Source organism: Cheilinus undulatus, linkage group 6, assembly GCF_018320785.1.
Source record: "Cheilinus undulatus linkage group 6, ASM1832078v1, whole genome shotgun sequence".
Classification (NCBI taxonomy): Eukaryota; Metazoa; Chordata; class Actinopteri; order Labriformes; family Labridae; genus Cheilinus; species Cheilinus undulatus.
The window spans coordinates 19,484,635-19,509,298 of NC_054870.1; the positions used below are offsets into that span (position 1 = coordinate 19,484,635).

Below are 24,664 nucleotides of genomic sequence, written 5' to 3' on the forward strand. Positions count from 1 at the left end.
TTGACACTTCATGTGTTCCAAATTAAAGCCTGTAAACCTCAGAGTTCTTTCATGCTTCAAATACCTTATTAAAGAATCTGTAACTATGAGTATGACCTTGTTACTCATGATGAACATGGTCACATGTTTGCTGCATGTATGACACTGTAGTCAAGAACAGACAAGCTAAATAAAGATGACATTTATTCAGTGACGCATGTCCCTGACACTCTCTGTGACTCTGAGGTTCAGGCGCATTCTTAAACATATGGTAAGTGATTATTGCTTGTGCTGATTGCAATTCCACAATGCACTCACAGTACAGACCTAATCAGCAGCTAGACGTGTTTCTGTTGTGCTTTGGGAAGTTAAACATCTGATTGCCAGATTATTATTTAGTGAGGCCAAAGCACAAAATATCTTCACTTTCTTTGACCTGAATATTTAATCTGTGAATTCACTCAATTCATCCTGATACTCCAGTTTCTGCTTGTGGGTATTTTAGTGTGTGCTCGTTGTGCTAAGGCTGAAAGTGTGACGGAATAATAAATAGCTCCTGGATTAATTATTGTAAAATAAAACCCGAGATAAGGGTGTACAGGATTTAACATACACAGTTATACAAAATGAGAAACTTTTTTTTGTTGTTAATACAGCGTTTTTAGCACATGATGGCAACAAAATGCCAGGTTTGAGTGGAATGTCAGCTATAAATCGTTTTGTATTTGCAGACCTCTGCATAAAGACTTAGAAAACAAGGGAAGAATTCAAAACATGGTATCAAAATACAAGAGTCGCTCACTACAGTTGTAGAGATCCTGTGATTAAACATATCTCATATCAGTGTGGGCCTCACAATGAGGTCCCATCTGCGTTTACATTCATTGAAGATGAATTAAAAGTTTCAAACATTTTCACATCACAGTTAAAAGAAAAACACAGAGAGATTAGGATGATAACAGACGTTCTGAAATTGTTCAAGTGTGAGATTTTGGTGTTCATAAAAACTATTCACAATTTCATTAAAAAAGTGACTTCAGAAAGAAGCTCCGTTAAGAAGTTGGGCTCCATCTGCCACTGCACATACTTCTACTGGTTTGTTGCCAATATTCACTCTAAAATTCAAACATTTTTATATTTGGGTGTCTTGTCTTGCTAATCATCAGTGCCAAAATGTAACATCCAAATCCATAGAAAAGGATCATGAAACTGCCAAATTTAAGCACTGTCAATCTGTCTTATTTCTAAAAGAAAGGCATGAAGTAGACGTGGGAAATTTAAGTATCAAGAGACAGTAAGATTCACAAGGAGACATAACAGGACACAGAGAGAAAGCAGAAGGCAGACAATACATTTACTTTAACAAAATTTCCCCGTGATAACATGTAAACTGTGGTTGTTTGCTCAAGTTCTTGATGTCTCTCCTTTTCTTTGAAACCAAAACTGGTTTTCCCATGATCACAAAGGCTACACAAAAAATAGTGAAATGGATTCTATGCACTCAGGGATTCTCTGCTTAAAAGGAAAATTGTGGAATAAAAAATGTTTCAAGCAACTGAATTAAGTTCATTCAAGTCCAGTTAATAAGTTTCAAGAAGTTGAAGTGAGTTATAACATGTTAACTTGAGTTTTCTAAACTTAATTGCATTGCTTTTCGCCAGTTGAAGCAATTATGTAATGTCCTTTTCACAGCAACGGTAATCCTTAAAGTCTCTACCTGTATACTGATTTCAGCTTTTTTGTTCAGGCTCTGGCTGGATCATGTAATTTCTTTTTATTCCATCGTTCCCCAGATATAAAGCGCAGTTCATCGATTGAATTATATGATGCTCAGATGCTAATGCGCTGCAAGTGTTATTGTTTTGAGCAAGGTGTAACATAGCCCATAATTATCTTCAGTCAAGTTAGTGAGAAAAGGGAGGCAAATCTTTGGTCTGAATTCTGACTCAAAACTACCAAAATAAAGAGATTTGGTTGTGGTCTTCACCATGTCTTTTCATCGTCACTTAAATTTCTGTTTGATTGTGGCATCCTTAAACTAACTCAATAGAGTGAAATCTATTTCACATGAAGATATCCTCTGTTTTGTTATTGTCTGACCCTTAATATCAGATTACACCATGAGCACTTTGCTGGTGATCATTATTGGAAGACATGTAATGTGACATGTAAATGAGACCTATGTAGACCTTTTCAGTATCCTTCATAACTAAACCCCTGAAATGCTCAATTCAAATTCAAAAAGATTAGATGTCAACTAATTCAAGTACACATTCCTGCCTTGTGCCCTTGTGTTTTGTATTAGTCGAATACCTTCCTGCTCTGAAAAGTCACATTAGCATTTGCTACATTTCCATATTTGTCCAGGGCATGAGCTGCCTGGTTCAGAGTCAACTGTATTCAAAAGAACAGGCTGATGGCACCCTGGAGCTCACATACTCTTTATGTGTATGTATGTTTGCCTCTTTGTCTTGGCATGTGTGTATATGTTGTTATATCTTTGCTGGGTTTGCTGTGGGCCTAGCTTTGTCTGTTGTGTGATTGGAAAGGTAAAGCAGTCCTTCTGGTGTTTTAATCTTCTCTGAAACCTCAAGGGAAGAGTATAAAGAAAGATTATTTTCTCTAGCTTTGTATTCACACAACAAAAGGCAGAGAAAAGGAGTGACAGCACATTTTTACTATGCTGCTATGTTTGGTTAAAACACAACCAGGAAGCCACTGGCCCACTCACCCTGCTGTGGCCCACACTTCAGAACAAGTTCGCATAGAAGGGTTGGTCTGGGGACACTACTGTTTTGAGATTTGCATGAATCCTTTCAGGTTTGAGAGATAATATCACTGGTTGTATCAAATGTTGAGCTGTCATGGTAGATAGGAAAAGCAGCACCTATCCTGCCCCCCTCTAAATCATATATTCTAAATACTGTTAGAAATTACTACAACTAAAACAACAGTTATATCACTATATCATATTCCTATGATACCTTATCATTTCTATTATTTGTCGAGATTTTATTCTTCTTAACAGGATAGCTATACACAAATTTTATAGTGCAGTTCTGTAACAGTGCTGAAATAAAGCCCTGCCCTCATTACATCTTTGTACACTTCTATTGATTCCACAAAGTTGTGATACTGGTGTTATATCACAGTTCATTATGGCATGTAAACACACAGCAAGAACTCCATATCCATGCACACACACAACAATGCTGCTCAGCTGATCCCATCTAATCCCTATTATGCCTCCATTACTATCTGTGTTACTAAGCCAGCACAGAGTGGGATCCGTTCATCCTCCAATTTCACCTTCATGGCATTGGATCTTAAACGTGAAGTCTTATTAGGACAATTAAAGCAGGAAAATAGGGTGGCAAGTGGGGAATCTTTTGCAGAGTTCGAATCTGGGACCAGTGCAATGACCAGTTATGAGGAAATGATCAAGCAAATATATAGTATGTTAGCATCATCCCAAGCATCCCAACATATTCCATGATGAAAATTTACACAATCTCATAACTAGGATTTGTTATATTCTACTCTCATCAGTGTTTCCCCTACCATTATATTAGGCAAAGTTTGGGGCAACCAAAGTTGGCAGAATCCATCGAAAGAAGAGCAACGATACTCGTCCGAAATTTCATTATTAGACTCCCAACAGATGGTGGAGATATGACAGATGAACCGGTCACCTTATTGACTAACAGACTGACATGACTGAAAAGACTAAGAATTTTAGTCTTAATTGCCAGTACTGAAAACAAAACATCAAACTGGATCTCCTTAACTCAGTTTGATGCTTACGAGTCTTCCAAGTGTTGTCTGTACTTTTCACAAAGGAGTCAAAGTCGATTTCACAACATCAAGAAAGGGAATATGGAAGCAGCACCAGTCTCACTTCAAGCTGCGCAGCTTTTCACCTTCCATTTTTTTCCTCTCTACGCTTTGATTCTTGTCTTTCAAGTGGAGGTAAACGCACTGCTGTAAGTGTTGTTGGGCTGTCGTTTGCTCGAAGTGGAGAGGTTTGAGTCACCGGTTAATGGCTATTATTCTGCATTTGTGTGTGTGTGTAAGGTAGTGTGTGAAGAAGAGAGAGATCAATGTGGAGTGGAGGGAATCTTCTCATAGGCCTGTCCCCAGAGTGTGTCATTACAACGGCCTAGCCTGCCTTGATGACTGCACGCACACACTTTTACACACATTGATGCACTCCAATATACAAAGAAATTGTATACACACCCAGACACACACTAGAAAAGTGGTTAAACACAACTCTCTCATTAACTTGTACTTGACATGCTATCAGAACAGTGCCAACAGCACACACGCACCACTACACCAGCAAAGCTCATTATCAGTGCAGACTGAGTGTATGCGAGCATCTGAGGATGTGTGCAACTGCATCTGTGTGTATTTGTGTGTGCAGAAACAAGTGTGTAAATGTTTCCATCTACGATATCTGGCTCAGGGAAGTAAACTTGCAGGATGGTTCAACTGCATGTTTGTGTGTTTCAGGGTGTGTGTTTGTAGGGGCAATCCTATTAAATTCTCTTCTTGTTTATCTAAACTAGTCTCGGACAGAGGCAAAAGCTGTGATCCAAATCCAATCAAAGGGTGTTACCCAGGCCACTAATTACTCAGACAACTTTTATCTTCAGGTTTCAATCAGGTGCCCAATTAATTTTTCACGAATGACCCAGGCTCCAACTTTAGAGCTAATTAAAATCTGCATTTAAGAATGGATAAACTGACAGTAAGTGTTAAACTAGGCTTTTACAGTCATAAACCTTAAGATAATTATTCCAGCACTCTCTTTATTTTGATACCCAATTTAGCATCTTTCAGTTGATTTTTTTGGATTAAGTAGCAAGCAAGTTTAACATACTCACGCTTTATTTTAGTAAGCTGGCTCAACTAAGCTTTAAGTCGTACTTAGAGACAGTGGCATTAGACATTGGTTTAGAAATGTAATATTTTACAATATTACAATATTAAAATATTAATATTTTATTATTTTCAGTTTGGTATTGTTTTCTGTCAGGGGAGCTACTGCTCCTGGTGTCTGCGCAGTATTGATCTTGTGAGATAGTTTTCACCTCGACAAGAAAACTTGTGACATCTTGATCTTGCGAGATCTTGTAGCACGAGATCTCGTCACATCCCTACTGGGTGTACACTGCGATTTCAAGCCAAAGCTATAATAGTTATGGTAAAGTCTCAGCTCACGCTGGGAGACTTTCTCTTTTATGACGCAAGACCACACAATTTAATCTTTAAGCTCACACTACATAATCTGTTGGTCACACAGAGAGGTTGAAGTCAGATACTGTATATTGTCTTGTTCTATTGCTACAAAACCACTCTGGTAACAATGCACACATAAACAGCATCACTAGCAAACACAACTAGTAGCTAAATAATAACAAATATTCTGTGTCAGCTGAAGGTTTGGTATGGCTATTTCCTGCTTGTTTATTTTCTTTGTTATAATTGAGGAAGGCACATCAGGTATTCCTGCTGTTGTCATGGTGATTTAAGATGCTGTCTGACAGTTTACAGAAGAAAATGCTCCAAAGTTAGGGATTCTGCTCTCACTGAGGGAGTGTGCAGTTGTACGACCAAAAATCATCCAGCCAATTAGGAGCAGCTTACAACAAATGATGCAAGATCAAGCTAAAGCTCATAACAAACCAGCGTGTGGCGTTATTTGATGCGGCTTAATTGCCACCCCCAACACACCGACAGCAGGGCATCAACAGCCAAACTCCCCGCCAGCCACAGCTGGGCCAGGTGCATGATATCAGAGTTGAAAGCCCCGTCAGGGATCGCCTCCATGTTTCACCGGGTAGGTGAAAAACAATAGGAGCAGTGGTATTTCACCAGCAGACTAGTCCTCCTGTCTATTCTACACCTCAACCAAAAGATAGCAATAAATTTCATTTTTCTGTGTTCTCAAACACTCTGCTGCCAATGTGGGACAAAGTGAGCTGTGTGACTCAAAATTTTTTTAGAAATCAGCTGAAAATCACACGTTGTATGCCCTGCTAAATTCAGAAAAGTACATAAGTACATAATAATTTCAGGTATGTTCTGTTTAGAAATATGTTATGATGGTTTATCTCTTTAATATTCTTTAATTAGGGCATGGACCGTAATTTAAGATGGACTAAACAACAGCTGCCTGAAATTGAAGCCAAAAGATTTTAAGCATCCCCTGCTTACAGACTTTGGTACAAGTTACAAAGCCTGTATCCTTTGTATTAATAGATGGGACATGGGTCAAACTATAGAACTGAAACTTAAATCAATTAAAAAGTTCTCACAGGCTCTGCCATGGTTGTTGGTTATTATCATGTAGATTTGTGTCTGACTGTTCATTCTTCGTGATTTTCCTTCTTTAGATATTTGAGATGAAAGGAGAATGGATTTAATGTCATCATTGACTAATGCTGCTCCTGTTGTTCTTTACCTGATTAGCAGATAAGAGAAAGGTGAGAGAAAAACATACGACTAATAAAACAGTTAGATAAGTATATATCATATCAGCAATAATCATTCACAATCATGAATGTTTCCTCTAAACCACGACAACATTTTGCTCTGCTGTTGACTGTACCAACTTGAGAGAGCTTCAACATCTTGTTAAGTTTGAGTGCAGGTTGTGGAAATGCCATGGCTCCAAATAACATCAACAGCAGATGTTATCACACCCATTTTGGTGCTATTCTGGCTTCACTTTGGTACAACAGAAGAACACTGTCCATATCTATATACAATGAATGGATTAGGAGACACAATAGATTGCTGCAATACCAACAAAAACATATAAACTCTATTTCAGAAACAACAGCAACAGCTAGGAAAAAATGAGAGATACAGAACTTGATAGCAAGGAGATTATTATGGGGGGGCAGGAAGATTTCCTGTCAGCTAGAGTTAAAAAAATAACTAGTGATTTGATGATGCTCCATCAGGTTCCAGTTGTTGTTGTATTTGTAAAGGTTCTCTGAGCCCTTGCCTTCACTCTGCAGGTAATGACAGTATTATCCCCACTTCCTCCCTGACCTAGGAGGAGGATATTGCTGGTGTTCAGGATTGCTGCGTGTGATCCCTCTGTTTCATCAGCCAGATAACGGTTGTTCCTGTAGAGCAGGAGGGGCTGCTCAGAAATGTAGTGTAAGAGTCCTGTTGTGCACAGAGGGAAACACATATGCAGAGGTACATGTTTTCCTAATTCAAATCAATCATTTGTCACAACTGCTTTGGAAAATTATCATAAAAGTTGTCCTGGTTGGTGAAATAGTTAGTGGTTTGTTTATTTTTCTTTTAAGTTTTACAAGTTGACAACTTACAATAGTGCAATTTTGTAAAATGTGACCATCAGAGAATAGAGTTGCAAATCAAATAGTGCTGGTATATAAAACTATTAACTGCCATCAACTGTCTCTTTTAATGCTATTTTGGTCTCCACTAACTCCAGTAAAAAGACAAAAGGTGTCAAAAGGTGCTTAGTTACTTGAAAACTTTGTCTTGCCTAAAGAGTGCTTTGTACTTAATGTTTGTTTTATACATTACATCCACTAGCATTTTTAATTTTCATTAAATTCCTTTTACTTCCTAGTATTTTAGAGTTTCAGCTTGATGTATTTAATATTGTTGGTTTTGGAGTCAAAAGACACAGAATGTGAATTAGATGAGGACCAAGTAGTGACGGATATAACTAAAGCAAACAGCAAGATAGTCATATATGAACAAGTACTGGTGACACTCGGACTAATACACAAGTGAAGAAGGAAGATTAGCATGTAAGACAACAAGAATTAGAAATTTCAGAAACCTCAGAGTCTCACCTGTAGGTTGCCACAGAAGGGGTAGATGCCAGCGCCTGTGTTGATGTGGTTGTCGATAGTGTTGGGGTTGCGTTCGCGGTTCCTCTGGTAAGGGGTAGTGGTGGAGGTGGTGGTCTGGACAGGGGACATCGGCTGCCATACTCCAACATCTGTCCCATTCCCAAAGGCCTGTATGGCATTACCTAAAGAATGAAACACAACAAATGTTTTAGCTTTGAATCAAAAGTACATGTTTATGAGGAGGTTAGCAGCAGACATAAGTATTGTAAACTTAAGCTCTGAAGCAGTTCATGCAGCTGTGAAGGTCCCTTTGCTGCCTATCTCCAGGACTGCAGACCTTGTGGCAGGCAATCAACAAAATGAAAAGCACTTAGGCCCAGTGTGCCCCATTTCTTTTAATGTCAAAGTGAAAACAGATTTCTACAAAGTAAAGTCAACTAAACCAAAACATGCAAATGTAAAATTAGTGGCTGCTTTAAATACAGTATTCACCCCATTTAAAGTAACTGTCCTAATATAACTGAGGTCCAGCAAACTGGTGCTAGTTGGGATCACCTGAGTGCAGTTAATGTGTCTCAAGTGATTGTAGTGGTCCAGTCATGAGTGAATCAGTATCCCTGGCTACCATTACACCATCAAGACAAAAGAACACTCCAAGCAACTCAGAGAGAAGTTTATTGAAAAGTATACAAAAACATTTCTAAGCAACTGAACATCCTGAACAGTTCAGTTAAATCCATTATCACTATATTGACCATGATAAGCTCATATGCTGACTGTAACTTATAGTATTTATTTTTCTTCCAGAATTAGAAAATGGCAAAGCCAAAGTCACATTTATTATGTAAATATACTGAGGAGTAATATTATCTTAAAAAATATTAAAGTTAAACTACCTCAGGGTTTGTTGTCCAGCTCATTCATCATTAGTCAATCAAAGGCTCAACTATGTTTCATAAACGCTTTTTTTTTCTACCGAACCCCTCCCTCTCTAACTTTAGGTGTTACTACCTGTTGGGGTAGATAGAGTTTGCCCTTCTCAATGCTGTTTCTAAGGGCATAATATTTAAGTGTGGCCTCAAGGTACAACTGAAAGAGATCGAACACTTTTTTACACCAAAGAAAATATTTTCAGTCAGGAACACTCTCTCCTAACCTTGCAAAGCTGGTGGATTGGCCAGACTCCCTGTCATTAGAAATCAGAATGCATTTTGCAATGCTCTGGTCTGCAACTTTTGTGGCAAACCAATCAGCATCATTTGAGGAGAATGTGGCGGTAGCTATGGGTGGGGTTTAGTTGCATTGCCAGCAGACAACAACTTTCATGTTGAAAGTCGACCACATTTCTTTATACAATAAAGAGCAATAAAAAGGACCGAAAGCTTGGAAAGATGTGTCCGACATGCTTCTGCATGAGTTTGTAAGAGTTACGGAGGAAGGGGGGGTGTTAGTGTGGGTCTGTACGATTGGAGCTGGTGGAGCAGTCAGCTCAGCTGTAGCATTAGTATAGCCACAGTTTAATCAGAAACGGACCACATCTCTTTATTGAAAAAAGAGCAAAAGAGTCACACAGAGCTATAGTATTCTCTAGGCAGAGAAGATGCTTTCGCTCCTCTGCCAACTGGCTACAGCATTTAATCCACATCATAATTCACTGTTCCTAAACTACGGTAGCTTTTACCGGTAGGTTTGTTGTAGAGCTGCAAATGTGTACTTTTACGTCACATGTTTTGTCACTCTGATTGGCCCATGATGAATGTGACAGACAGAACGTTTGTCCAACCACCTTCTGAGAATTTGTTTTTAAAAGTCCTGGCCTTCCCTAATGCCCTAATAGCAAGCTTTCCTAGATGAATGTGAAATATGTATGCCATGGCTATATGAAACAGTGTATTTGGCATGTCAGGTTAACTCTCACTAAACATTTACCATATTATTGCAGAATCGATATACAGTTTTACTTGGTGGAGAAGGCTCTGCTCAACAGATGCTTTCTGGGTTAGTCAAGCAGCATATTTTAACTTTCTAAGGAGTGCATAGCTAGAAACCCCCATATGGATAGATACATTTATGACAATGTGTACTGAATACAATAAAATTAGTTCAAAAGCAATTGTTCCATAGTAGCATAAATCTGAATATGAGGGTACAACAAGCTTTATGCTATAAAGGAAGAGTCTGGGATGGAGGAGATTTAGGTTTGCCAGCAGCAGCAGCAGCAGCGTGATGCATCAGAATTAATGAAAGCACGGATTAGTGAGAAGAACATCATATCTAAATAAACCACTGTGTTGAGAGAAAGAGTTGTGATTGGCTGTGGGAGCTGAGAGGCGATAATTAGGATCAGCTGGCTGTCAGCTGACCATGGTGTCCTGCATGAACTAACCCTAGGCCTCATCTCTTTGTGCAAAAAGAAAAGAGAGAAAAACTGACAACAAAAGACTCAAGTTTGAGTTGCATATCATCATTTCAGATTAATGGCAGATTTTTTTTTTGTTTTCTGTCTCACAGACACTTGCTGGTGAAACAAGAAGGGAGGGCTGGGAGAAAGAAGTGTTGAGGCAGGAGGGGAGGTGGAAAGTGAGGGATAACATCAATGTGTTCAAGGAGTGTATTCATTTAGGCCCAACAATCTGCTCTGACAGTCCAATAATTTAATTTTAAGCCCCTATATTTAAACTATAAAGGTTCTTAACCCACCTCTACATGCATCTGATGTTAATACTTGCAAGTAATTACTTTGCCTTAACATAAATACAGCAATGTAATTCAGGTGGTGCTGAGCTGGATTCTTTTCATGAATCACAAGCTTGTTAGTCCCCATGTTCAAATAAAGCTTTATACTGCACCAGTCTAAACCACAATTAAAGGTGAGTTAGAAGGTACTTAGGTTTTGTTATCACTTCCCCCCATTATAAATTCACCACACAGTCAAAAACCTGAGTGCTGATGTGGCTATTTACCATTAGAGTCCATTAGTGGCCCTATTAATAGGCTGCTATGGCTTTGATGTAAAAGACACACACTAACACACTCACATCAGAATAAAGCTGAGCTGGACAGAGGGGCTGTTTGAATGTAATGATATTCTTCCCTCTAACAGTGAATTATGACCCTGACGCTGTGCTAAAGAAATGGAGAGAGGATCTGCATAACTCCTCTTTAACCTGACTCATACACACATGCCCAAAAACGCATGGGTATATTAAACAATAATCAGCCAAATCGTTGTGTATAAAAATGATCAGTGTTGAATGATTTCATTTTAAAAAAGAAACTTAAAAAAACTATGACATCAGCTAACATATATAGGAGTTATGAGATATTTAGTAAGTCAATGATAAAACATAGTAGCTTAGATAAATATAGACTGCATCCAAATAAGCAAATACTGGCATTTGAATCTGAGAAGAATCATTCAGCATGACATATTTATTTTAGTGACTTTCAACTTGAGTGTGCATACACATAATGCATTTGCTTAAATGTTTGTGCATATTTTTGAGTAGTTGGCCTCATTGAGCTGGGATAGCAGAGGGCTGATGAATTTGTTTTAAGTGTTGATGGGCTCAGTCTCTTGACCTCACGCCTGAGTACCCTCAAACCAAAGTGGCCACAAATGATCGAGTGTTTGCATCTCAAATTTAGCCTCAGGATGAGATTAAAAAAAAAATGTAAACTGTATGTATTGTAAGAGATTTTATCAGGAGCCGGGCTGACATAGATGAGTTTTCACTTCCTTTATCATGGTTATTTTTTGCAAGGTATTAGTGAAGACTTATCAGCCCTCTGAGAGGGCCGGCGTATTTAAAAATATTAACTGACAAGTCATGGGCTCAAATTTTAGTTTATAGTTTCAGAATTTTGATAATTAACATTTAAAAATGTTTCTAAGAGAATAAACTCATCAAAATGGCACAGTAAGAAAAAAAAATACTCTGATAAAAATATCCAGCTAGATCTTCTGAAAAAAAAAAAAAAAAAAAAAAAAAATCTTGGCAAATTTTTGCACACATTTTATGTAAACTAGCCTGATTCATCTTTTGTATAACTTACACATTTATTTTTGATCATGAACAAAAAATCAAAGTAACATCAATTTACACTAACTTTTTTTGAGTATACTAAACAAAATTTGTGTTTGAATTATTTCATTTCAATCTAAAATAAATGGAATTGCAAGTAAATAACCTAACCTGCAACTAACCCAACCCCTCAGGTTGTCAGGTGCAGGTCTTTAAGCTGTACCTAGGCTGGTGATGGGACCTTCAGGTATGGTCCTTCTCTCTGGAACAAACTCCCTGCAAACCTAAGGTCTATCACTACTGTATCTTTAATTAATACTACAGAAAAAGACCTAGCTATTCTCTTAAGCATATGAATAATTTCTCTAAGTGTGTTAATGTGATCTTTGTGTGGTTTTATGTCTTTTTTCTTTCCTTTTCATACTCCCAAGTGTTTAATTTCTATGTTTTGTCTCTGATGTCATTGTTCACAAGCTTTTTCAATGACTGTAGAAATAACTGCTGATGTTTTTAGACCCTCAGAGTAAAGCACATTGAGCTTTCTTGTAATAAAATATTCTCTATAAATAAAGTAGCTCTATTGCTTGCTAAACTCAACTTTCAAAATCTACTTATTTTTAGTGAGTAGACTCAACAAAAATAGACTTTGTTTTAGTGTTTTGGATCCTACACACTTGGGGAATGCATTTAATGCATCTTTGACTATACTGGTAAAATATGCATCAAAATGCACTTTTAAAACTTCCTTGATTTCACCTCATAACTGGGGCTATGAAAGAAGACTTAAATGTTCAGACTTAAGAGTGACACATACAGTCAAACTTATTGTCAGGAAGTGCTCACTTCACTCATGGTGCAAAAGTGTTGAACATAAAAAACCCATTAGAAGCATGAGCAAGTTAATCTCAGTAGTGATCTCCGTACAGCAGACAACGTCTAGAATCACCTAAATGCATTTAAACACATAAACACTATACCCTAGAAACCCCGCCTACTTGTATCAAAATAACTTGAGCCCCCTCAGAAACGACATGAAAAAAAGTGGCACTTTGTGGCCTAAATAAACATAAATTTTAATTATTTGTTTGTGTAAATAAACAAAGAAGCCCTAAAGACAAATTATTTTACACAAAAATCATTGCATGAAATATTTATGTTATACCATAATTTCTGTTTATATGTCCTGCTAAAAGGCATACAATCAAAACTTGCTTAAAGTTGACCAGATTAGCTAGCTGTCTTCCTTGAATGACGCTGTTATGCTGCGTCTTCCTAATGAGTTAGAAAAAGGAGCAAAGTTAAATTGATGCTGTTTTTTGGACCAACTTTATTTTTTTCTTTAAAGACAATTTCGAGCTTTTGCCTTTATTTGATAGGACAGCTGAAGAAAGAGGAAATATGGGGAAAGAGAATAGGGAAAGACATGCACCAACAATACCAAGACTGGTAATCAATCCTGCAACACGTATATCAAGGGCTGTAGCTTTTGTACTGTATGGCTACCTGTTCTACCAACTGAACCAAATGCTAGCCTGGATTGACTCGTGATAAAAAGTTGGAGTTACTTTGCAAAAGAAGAGGATGCCAGGATGCCAGGCCTACTTATTTTATTCCTGTTGCTATTACTATTTTATAAAGGTTTATTTGGAATAATGTGTCACAGATGATGTTTAAGAGCCATGGTGTGCTACTGAGACTTAACAATGAATTTAAGTAGACCTTTACAGAAAAACTGAACACTGTCAATGTATGCTTGGGGGGACAAAAAGCACTATAAACAACTCTGTGCTTTGCAGCCCGTCTGACCAGAATAACATTTGGTAGAGCGCTGAGCTAATCTTTGAGCTTATGTGGATAATAATCCTGAAGACTTAGAGCTTATACTTTCTATGGATTCTGCTGAGATTTAATGGTACCTCTGAAATACTTTTTACAGTTACCAAAGATGTAGATCACAAACACAGCAGACAAAGCAAAAGGGTCTCAGGGCTATATGTCTTCAGTACATACAGTGCTGTGAAAAAGTGTTTGCCCCCTTTCTTATTCCTGAAACTTTTTCACATAGGGCCAGATAAGTTTGGATTTTCTCCCCTTAATGAATAAAACCACCATTTAGAAACTGCATTTTGTATTTACTTGAGTTGTCTTTGCGAGATATTAAAATTGGTTAGATGATCTGAAACATTTAAGTGTGATAAATATGCAAAACAAACAGGAATCAGAAAGGAGGGTAAACACTTTTTCACGGCACTGCACATTAAGACAGACATTGCAACTGTATATGCTTCTCACTGGAGTTTGATCTTTGTAGTAAAACAAGCAATGCTAATTTTGTCTTGGATTTTTGAGGAGGTTGGATTGTATGTGCATGGGTCTTTTGCACCAGATTCAGTGGCTATGAAAAGTATTCACCCCTTGGATGTTTCACCCTTTTGTTGATTCTATCAGTACATCATGGTCGATATAATTAGGCTTTTCTGACAAAAAAAACAAAAAACAAAAAATTATAAAGATGCTAGTAGTTCGCTGTTATTGAAATGGAGATCACCTGAGTGCAGTGGATGTGTCTCAAGTGATTGTAGTATAAAGACGTCTGGAAGGTCCAGTCACTGGTTAATCAGTATTCCTGGCTACCACTACACCACCAAGACAAATGAACACTCCAAGCAACTCAGAGAAAAGGTTACTGAAAGGAAAAGTCAGGAGATGGATACAAAAAAGAATTCGAAGGCCTTGAGCATCCCAAGTTAAATCCATCATCAAGAAATGGAAGGGATATGGCACATGTGTAAATCTGCCTTGATAAGGCCATCCTCACACTGAGAGCAACTGAGTGACCATGCAAGAAGGAGACAAGAGAGTAAAGGCAGAGGGTAAAATGAATGTGCAAAACATAGAAAAATCCTGGAGAACGATCTTATTCAGTCTGCAAGAGAACTACGACTTGGGAGAATTATTTTCAAGCAAGACAATGGCTTGAAGCATACAGTGAAAACTACACAGAAATGGTCTAAAGACAAGGTGAATGTTCTGGAGTTTGTGGCTGGACTTGAAAAGGGCTATTCACGTCCAATCCCCATGCAACCTGACAGAGCTTGAGCAGGTTTGAAAAGAAGAATGGTGTAAAATTGCAGTGTCCAGAGGAGTAAGCCTGATTGAGACCTTTCCACACAGACTCAGTGCTGTGACTGCAGCCAAAGATCACAATGGAATACTGATGTGAAGGGTGAACAATTATTCAGTAACTTATTTTACATATTCTAATTTGGTTGGCACTACTTGTAGAAATCTCTTTTTTTTTGTTTTTATTTGTCACAAAGTTTAAATCAAATTGTCCATGATTGATTTAAAAAACACCCTTGGGGTTGAATACTTTTTATAGGCATTGTCGTTTTAAAAAGAAGACTCTCAATGAACTTTACTTCTTTTTCAAGCTACTCTAGTTTGTCCTGTGCCTCCAGTTTTAATGACCTGTTAGTTACGGCTCACGGTTTCTTGCATGGACAAGTACAACTGCTGGTTTTCCATTTCAGCTGCAGAGTACCTGTCCACCAGGCTCATGTGAGTCACAGTTCAACTGTATCTAACAAGATACATGGTGGATATAGTCAATTTTTATATAAAGTTAAGATTTCACCAATTTATTTTACTGTGATTTCAATAAAAGGCTACCAAAATATCTGAATATTATAATTCTAATACACATTTAAAATGCTAGTTTTTAAAGGTAATTGAATCCTACATTTCTATTGCACCAGAGAGTTTAAATGCCAACAAGCTTTTATGTCAGCTTTGTGTGAAATTATATGAGTTGTAAATGTTCACATTTCATTGTTAAACCCTTATTAAACCTATTCCAGTTTATCTCTTTGGAATTTCTCTCATTGTAAATTTACCACACAGAGCTATCTTTTCCTTTGTCTTAAACCCTCAATTAAAGCTAAAAGTCATGGTGCATTTTACTAATCTTAGACATTCTACTTAATGTCAGTGTTTAAATTTTAGCCTACCTTTGTCCATATTGTGATCAAAAAGGGTGAAAGATTTAAGTCACAAAATGGAATGTGGTAAGTAAAATTGTTTCTGGTGGTATGAACATGACTCATGATGGCTCCTAATTCAACTATTCACAGACAATGTTATGCCCTTCTGGGATTTGCCACTTCAACAACCAGTCCCCTTTTCCAGGAATTGATGATGTCACAACAACGACCAGAAACCTTGTTAGGAGAGCATCACAGCTTTACAAGAACTTATTACTGGAATGGTACTCAGTAGAAACACTGAAAGCCATTTCTGACCCTCAAACAGCCCTTTTCAGGGATATCTTTTCAGTAGGCATTGTGCCCAATAGACTTTCAAGGACACAAATATAGAAATGTATCTGAAAGAACATGAGATCATCTTCCCATTGCAGCAGATATGTGTTGAGGCAGTAATAGTTGTCTTCTCAGAAATCTTCATTATCACTTAACTCACTTTAAATATACTGTAGTAAGAGAATTATGTTCATGCTGAAGGCTCTGACCTTAGCATATTGTGGCCACTTCAGAAAATAAATATTTAAGCCTCAGTTTATTTCTTATAGTTTAAGTGAACCCCCAGCTCAAAGCTAACTCCATAATTCAAAAAATGCACAGAAAGGGAAAAGTTTGGTGCTGAGAGGAGGAAGGGGAAAAGGATGGGGTTTTCCAGATGAGGTGAGAGTGACAGTGACCTCCCCAGAAAGTGACACAGAGTCCTGCAGCACTGCTGCCTCAGAGCGATCTTTAGAGGTGGAGGATTTTTCACCTCCAGAGTCGCCTGAAGCAGGCTATAGTATGGTGGACCGTGGTGGTCTTGAGCACTACCTGTTTGGGCTGTTGGCTCCAGCACTAGCGTTACTAAAGCCGGAGCTGAGGCAGTGCAAGTGCATGAAAGGATGGGAGTGGTCTCTGAATGGTAAAGTTGGTTAGAGGTGGTAACGTTCTACTTTTTATATAGAGTTTGTGACCTACGGATGGTAGGTTTCTACGCCTTTTCAGAAAAGATTTTTTTGAAGCAGATGTCCATTAGAGCTAATTAAAGGCCATAAAACGCTGATTTTTATCAGTTTGGTGCAAATGTCAGAAATAACACCAGCATTCACGTGTTTTATCATCGTTCAGTCAGATACTTCAGTGTACAGATGAAAATTGTTTTAAAAGTGTTCACTGCTTCTTTAAAAATGTAAAATAATGGTTTCAAACTAGTAGGGGTTAAAGTGTCTCAAAAGCCCTAAATAATTGCAAGAAAATTCACGAAAACAAACAAAAAAATAATTAAATGTTGATTTCTTGGTTAGCCTCTAACTTTTCTCATTGCTGAATTTTTACATCTTAATGTGAAAAAAATTGCCAAAGTGATAAAAAGAAAACATTTATATCTTAGCTTAACCAGCAGATATATATAACAGAACCACCAATGACAAACTAAATTCCCATTTTAAAGATAATATTGCTTATGGTTCTAAAACACACAAAAACCTGCTGATTAAAGCAACAAAATACAAATTTTAAAGTGGATGACTACCCCCTTCCACAGAGAGTCTATGTCACTCGGTTTTAGCACTAAATAATTTTAGCAGTGGGCCAAAAAGAAGCCAGGTAGCCTGGCTTCGTTTCTTTTGATATGTTCTATATTTTAATGTCTTGTGTTTGCTCCCTGTCATGTCTTCTAATGCTCTTGATGTTATGAGTGCTTTGTTTTTGGCTAGGGTGAAACACTTTGACTTGATGTACAGTATAAAAGGTGCTTTACAAGTAAAGCTGCCCTCTCTTGCCTATCTTTTTATCCCAGTGCCAGCCCTGTATGCCCACGTTCATCATTTGCCAAATTAGTCTGACATTATTAACAAGAGTTCTTTAACCACTTTTGAAGCATCTTCAGACACAGGAATTAGTGCTACTGGTGGAAATAGACACATATTGTCAAGGCATTTAGTGTAAAAGTGTGTTCAGTCTGGTAGCTTTGAAAAGGCAGATGTTAAATGTTGAATTAAAAAGTATCTTAGTCAGGGCACAGATGGCCTAGTGGTTTAAGGCTTGCCCCGTGTCTGAGGGTGGCCCAGGTTCAAGTCCGGCCTGTGGCTACTTTTCCGTGGGTCTCTCCCACTTTATCCACTGTCCTCTATGACTAAAGGAATAAAAAAGACTGACTCTCTCTCTCTCTCTCAAAAGATAAGTCTCTGTAAAGTTACTTTCAGCGATGTTCTTCGAAATGAGGACTAAAAATCCTAGCTCCTTTGCTGTCAAGGACACAAATGCAGATATTACGATCCATTTTGCATCTGTAGTCTACTGAAATAATTCCAAACTGTTTTTGTCTTTGACTTGTTTTTTTTCATTTTGACCCCAAATATAAAATAGAGCTAGTCTTTTTTAATGGTTCAAGGGCCTAAAATGTTGGTAAAACTTGTGCTTTTATGAGTTTGCCTCTGTATGACATTCAAAGAAAGAACCATACATAAATAAATAAAAAAAAATTCAAGGAGTAGTAAAAGAACAGGGAGTTCTCTTTCTCTCTCCCAGTGTTTTAGTTGTCTCTTTTTTTGTTTCTCTTTAAAATCTTTCCGTCTTGGAGTTTCTCTCCAGTCATGACCCTGTAGCCGGCTGTGTGTCAGGATCTTCAGAGTTGTCAGTTCCAGTTACTGCTGAGCAAACTTAATGAGTGTAGAAGGAGGGAGGACATGAAAGGAGGGAGATGGAGACACAGAGATAGGATGAGGTGAAGCACGAGCAGGAAAGCAAGTGAAAGGAAGGGATGCTGATGGTGACATAGCGGCATGGAGACCAATAACAGGAATTCAGAGGAGTTTTCCTCCAGTTTGCCCTTCACTTTCCTCCTTACAGTCAATTTCCACTAAAGGGATTAATAAAGGATATCATCTTCTTCTTTAATATAGCAAATGATAAATATACACAAAGAGAATGTTTTAACCCACATTAACCACTCTTGATCCTGCAAATCTCACTGTGACTCCCTTAAACACACATGTAAGCACGTATAAACCAGTGGAAATAACAACATTTATGGTCCAAACACACACACAAACCTACAACCACTGACTGTGGCTGCCCTTATTATCAGCAGCAGACCAGCCTTGTTAACCCCGAATTGCAAAAAGACAACAAAGCAGAGAAAACAGAGGAGGAGAAGAGAAAAGGACAATAAAAGAGGAGAAGATAAACGAGTGAGTGAAAGAGAGAGGAGATGTTGAAAATGAAGCAGTGTCTGGTTGTTTTCTCATCTGCTAACTGTCACTCTGACAGCGGAAATTTAAAGCACCCACTTAGTTGTGAAGAGCAGAACTATCAGCGCTTCAGTTCAGCCTCCTCATTTTAACTCTGGCTCATTATTTTAAATGGCTCACATTTTCAAGAGCAAACATTATGTTTGGAGGTACTCATCAGTCAGTGGCTTTAGCAGGTATCTTCATTTTGATTGCATTATTGATTGCTCACTTGCAACAAATTGTTGTCAAAATGTGCTGCAACTCTACTACATAATCTGCACAAAGCCTGGTACAAACATAGCAATTACAGCAAATTCACCCAAAGTCATTCAGCGACAAAATCATTAGGAGTTAAACTGGTCAAACGTTACATAGCAAAAACAACAGAAAGGCTCAATAACTCATGAGAAGCAGTAAGGAGAACTCTTGATCCGAAACAAGGTCATAATATTAAACTTAAACTACCGAAATAATGAAAACAAAAACAAAAATCATTATGGTCTACTGAAACTGAAGTAAAAATGAGGCTTTACCAAGAAACGGAGAGCAGTCTAGGTATAGTGAAAAAAAGAAAGAAAGGGCTGCTATGATGTTTCTGGGACAGGTTCACATCTTTAGATGCTAAAGTACCAAAAATATACAAGTCAACAAGTTTTCCTGAGTTCTCAAAAAGTGGCCTTTTCATCTTATAACTGGTAGATATTTTAGCAAATCCATTTTTTCTGTGAACCTGAAACTGGATCCCAATTAACCCTAATTACTCCTCTTTGTAAATCAGCATCAGAGACAATAGGTATTCTTTTATTGATGATCCAGGTGCATTAACTTAATAATAATTATTCATCCCTTTGTCTTTCTGTTATTAGTGTAATAACCCTTGAATTAATTTGATAACACTTGCTAGATCACTTTTGTTGCATAACCTTATTTTTCTGAATAAACACAGGAATAAAAAGAAACCTCCCCCCTAAATCAGTCTCCATGTAATTATCAGCCTACCAGATATCACTTATCAAGGGTATAAGGTTACAAACATTCATCCAGCTCAGGTGTCCTTATAAGATATGACCCTGTGTCCTGACCTCCGTACAGAGATCAATGAAGAATCACGTTACTCTTAAACAGGACAGCAGCAGGCTGACTGACACCAAAACAAAAGTAGCAGAACTAGCTCTGATTACAGAGAAAACAGAATAAATCTGGCTCTTATCTTCACAGCTCACTACAAATGTCCAGCAACTTATTAATCGTGGTTGGGGATAGGTGTGTGAGAGTATGTGTGGGATAGAGACAGGCAGTGTGGGGTTGTTAATTAAAGTCGCTGTGTAAGAGGGCTGGATGAAAAAGCGGCTTTCTGTCAGAGATGTAGAGCATGAGTTCTGCTATGGCTTTTAGGCACACACACAAACACAGACCTACACTGTGGTGCAATATGACTGGATCCTCTATAATGCAGAGAGGATAACAATGCAAGCATGGCAATGGGATATATTTAGTTAGGGGGGAAGATAGGAAAAGAAAAGAGAGGATAAAAAGATCCAAGCAGAGCGAAGTGGGTGAGAATAAGAAGTTCGAGAGCAAAACTGAGAGGAACAGATGAGACTAAAGAATATTAGGTAAGAGTAGAACATACAAAAGTGCACTGATCTGGAGGATAACTTACGCAGGCAGGTGTTCTCTGTGAAAAATTCTGTGAATTTGTCACACTCGTCCTTGTTGTTGCCACTGTTGCTACAGTCACAGTAGGGTGAGACGCTGATTTTGGGTGAGCGCAGGTAGTTGGGGGTCATCACGGTACCTGCAGCAGATGTAAGGAAAGATTAGGGATGTTCAGGCAGCTGTATTTCAGAGTCAATTAAACACAAACTATGAAAAGAAAACATTTAAAACAATGCACTATTTATTTCACATGGCTAAACATGGCATCACAGCATCTGCGAGTAAACAATGCCAGACCGACTTCTTGAGTTTGGCTGATGTTAGCAGTGCTAGCTCCACCAGCCTCTGGTTGTCCTGAAGGGTTAAAAAGTCCACAAACCACTTTATTCCTGACATAACCTCATACCACTTTATCTCCAAGTGTGGAAAAAAATACTGCCAAAAATTCTCTAAAACATCCTTTAAGATAGCCTACATTATCCCATTTAAATCATGTTTGGTTACAGGCTTTCTCAAGTTCTGTTAATGTTCTCTTATATTGTTTATTTGTTTCTGACTTTGTCAGCTCAACTTGTGTCCTAACTCCCTTTCTTCTCCTTTCTGTTTCTTTTGTCATTGTTAAGGTAGCTTCAATATGGAAACTGGAAATTTGGCAATATGGCAGATAGCATTAGCAGCCAGCAGCATAAATGTCAATCAAAAGAAGAATGGAGGGCTTCCAGAGGAAATAAAGTAAGTAACTATGATTTATGGTTTAAAAGTTATGTAACTTTTGTAACCTGTCTTTTTTTTGTTGTATACGACAATGTTGGTCTCACAGGGTTAAGATTCTTTTGAGTACGTACAATGTGTAGCCCAACATTGGAAGAGTGGGTGTATTAAGGGGTCTCTGCTGTGTCATATTTGACCAGGTTGTAGGGGCCTGTTTGGGCCAAAATGAAACAGCAGAATTTATGACCCGGTCTTGTCTCTAAAATAGGTTAGTAGCAGGATATGTTTTTCAATAAATAAATAAGCAATGAAACAAACAATCTTTATGTTACAAATTAACCATGATACCAGTATTGATCAATATAATGATGATTATTATTTTGGCTAAAGTCATGCAGCCCTACTGCCAAAGTGCTATGTGCTCTGAGATGTTATCCATCCACTGTGCTGATTTACATTTAAGTAAAAGAACGGAACTTTAAGCCACTCACTGAGCTACAGCCAAAGCTAGATGATAGTCACCACTTAGGCATGATATTTCACCAGAAATGTTCAACATCAATAATTTCATCAACTGACTAAAAACTCTAATACCGGCTGTTCAGGGTGATGACATTTATTAGTTCAACTGACTAATCAAACACATTCCAGCTACAAATTTATATTTGTATATTCATTTGTTCTTATTCCATGGGTTGAATATTGATTCACAAACAAGGGTTCCATGTGAGTTTTCTAGTCAAGAACACCAATAAGCTGCTTACTGTCAAGAAAAAGAAAAGAGTTTTAAACCCTTTAAGCCTCAGTCATCATCCTTCTTCTATGTTAAATGATAAATGCCATCATAACCAAGTTAAATGTTGTGATATTTATTTCTTTCTCTCGCCCCATGCAGAGGAGTAATGCAGTGTGGTGGAGTTTCTGCAGGAAGCAGAATGCAGAGAAGCTGAAGTGAAGAATAGGCTTTCTCTCTGCGAGGGAAAGTAAATAGCTTCAGTCAGTGATTTCTCACTCCCCCAATGGATTGTTCCCTTGTGCTGGCTGCTCTCCAAAACGGGCCTTTATGTTTTGCAGTAGGCAGAATGAATTGGTGCTGTGTGGACTGGGTGTGCATGTGTGGCCCAGTTTAGTGAATTGTGAGGACCGGTTCTTGACAGCTCATTAGGTGTTTTCGTACCAGAGGAACTTTTAGTTTAGATTAGTTCCGCGAACCTCTGCATGCTCTGCCCCTGCAAGAGCTTGAAAAGATCTCAGTTGTTGGAACTACAGTAGCTAAAAAGAGAAGGGAACCTGCAACCACCCACTTGATCTACACAAGGAAAAATGCTGCAAAAACAAATATGATGCAAACTGAAAATCCCATGAAATAGATCAATACAAATGCAATAAAGAAAATGACACTACTAATAAAAACTGTGCAAAATGTTGCAAATGGTACAGAAAATTGTGGGCTAGCAGATATTTTCTGTGCTTGTATATTTTTCACTTTTTATAATCACCATGACTGTTTTAATAACAATGATTAAGACTTTTGCATTTGTTTTTTTAAATTTGCATAATTTGTCACGTTTTCCCATTGTTTAATATTTCTGTCATTGCTGTCAACCACTGAAAACATTCTAGTTTGGGAAATTTTTAATACTGCTTTTGTGTAGATACCCTCCAACCCTGCATAGGAACAAGGGCTTCTTGGGTAACACAGTGTATCGGTCCAGTCATATCTGAATGCTAATTTTTGACATTCATGAGCCAATAAAAAGCACACATTCAGCATCTCTTGAAACATAATTGTTACTGTAGCTTTATAAAAAAGAATAAAAAGGATCAAAATGAGGCCAACAAGGTAAATCTAAAGTGGGGTCTTATCTGAAGATGGAACTACCAGCAAACACATTTGTGACTATTGTGTCACACATTTCATAATTGTTGCTTTACATCCTGTTACACCAGCTTTGACATTTCCACTGGTAGAAAAAAAGACATTAGGGCTAGTTAGATGGTTTCACTTTTCATGGGATAGCATTAGCCGCTACTGGCAGACACAATCAAAAAATGGATTAAAAAATTGATAAAAAGATGTTCATTGTCAGAGTTACTTGTGTGAACTTCATCTTTAACCGCCCTGGAGAGTCAATCAAATTCCAGGCTTGTCAAAAAAGGGTCCTACAAGGCTAGGAAGACATGGATAGCAACATTAGTGTGGTCATTTGCAGTTTTTGCTTTTATTTTGACAACTTCCTGTGTGACCATTTCCTGCGTGGAGTTTGTTTTCTCTCGTTACAGAGACTGGGCGCCTTCCCCTGCACTGGCTCTCCTGGCACCTGCACACCTGATACTCATCACTGCAATCACCACCTGCTCTTAAAGTGGAGGTATTATGCCTCTTTCAAGGCTTTACACCATCTCTCTGATACCCACGTAGTAGCTTAACATGTTTTACAGCTCCAAAAACTCCTCATATTTCTCACATTTGCGCCCTGAAAACCCCTTATTTTAACCTCTGTCTGAAACGCTTCGTTTTCGCTGCTGTCTCTCTAAACCCCCCACCCCCACAGACCTGCTTTCCTCCGACTGGCTGATTTTCCAGAGGCTGGCCAGCAGCAGGTCTCAATGTTTTGTGCCCGCCTCCTCCAATGTGGCTATATTGCTATGCTAGTACTTGTAAACTTTGAATGAACTGGCTCGACTGAGTAAAATATGGCGAATTTTGATATATGTCTGTACGTGTTAGACCCGGAGTCTGACCCTGATAATTTGGAGAGAGAGGGGGAAGAAAACCAGTAGCAGCAAAGATTACTGCCACATACATTTATCTTGCGGTTTGAAAATTTGCAGACGTGAAGTATGGACACCCAACTTTGTGACTTTATATTTATGTTTTAAAAATCAGAAAAGTATAATACCCCCTCTTTAGGCTCTGCTCTGAGTCTTCACCAGTGCCATAAGATTCCCACATCTCCTGTGGTATCAGCCAACTCCTAGTGCTTTGTTGCTAGTTTGAGACTTTATTTGAGAATTCTTCTACGTGTATCTTACCTGTGACTAATCCTGCTCTCCCTCCATCTCTTCCAGTGCTTCCACGAGCTGCCAGTGCTTAGCCCAATCTCTGCCACGCTGCCTCACTCTCTCCCTGGATTCACTCATCAGCCTCTCCCCTCAAAGCCTTATGCCTGCAGCCCTCACGTCTT

The 24,664-nt window shown here is 38.2% G+C and overlaps 1 protein-coding gene across 4 annotated transcripts in view; it reads right to left on the reverse strand.

The window, feature by feature from the left end:
- Nucleotides 1-24,664, reverse strand: part of gfra1a (gdnf family receptor alpha 1a) — a 156,720-nt gene that overhangs the window by 10,783 nt on the left and 121,273 nt on the right. For all 4 annotated transcript variants that reach the window (XM_041789929.1, XM_041789930.1, XM_041789928.1 and 1 more), the window contains 2 exons: nt 20,770-20,904; nt 7,830-8,011 (listed from right to left, as the gene is read on the reverse strand). In XM_041789929.1, coding sequence (XP_041645863.1) covers nt 7,830-8,011; nt 20,770-20,904 — 317 coding nt within the window. The remainder of the gene's footprint in view (nt 1-7,829; nt 8,012-20,769; nt 20,905-24,664) is intronic.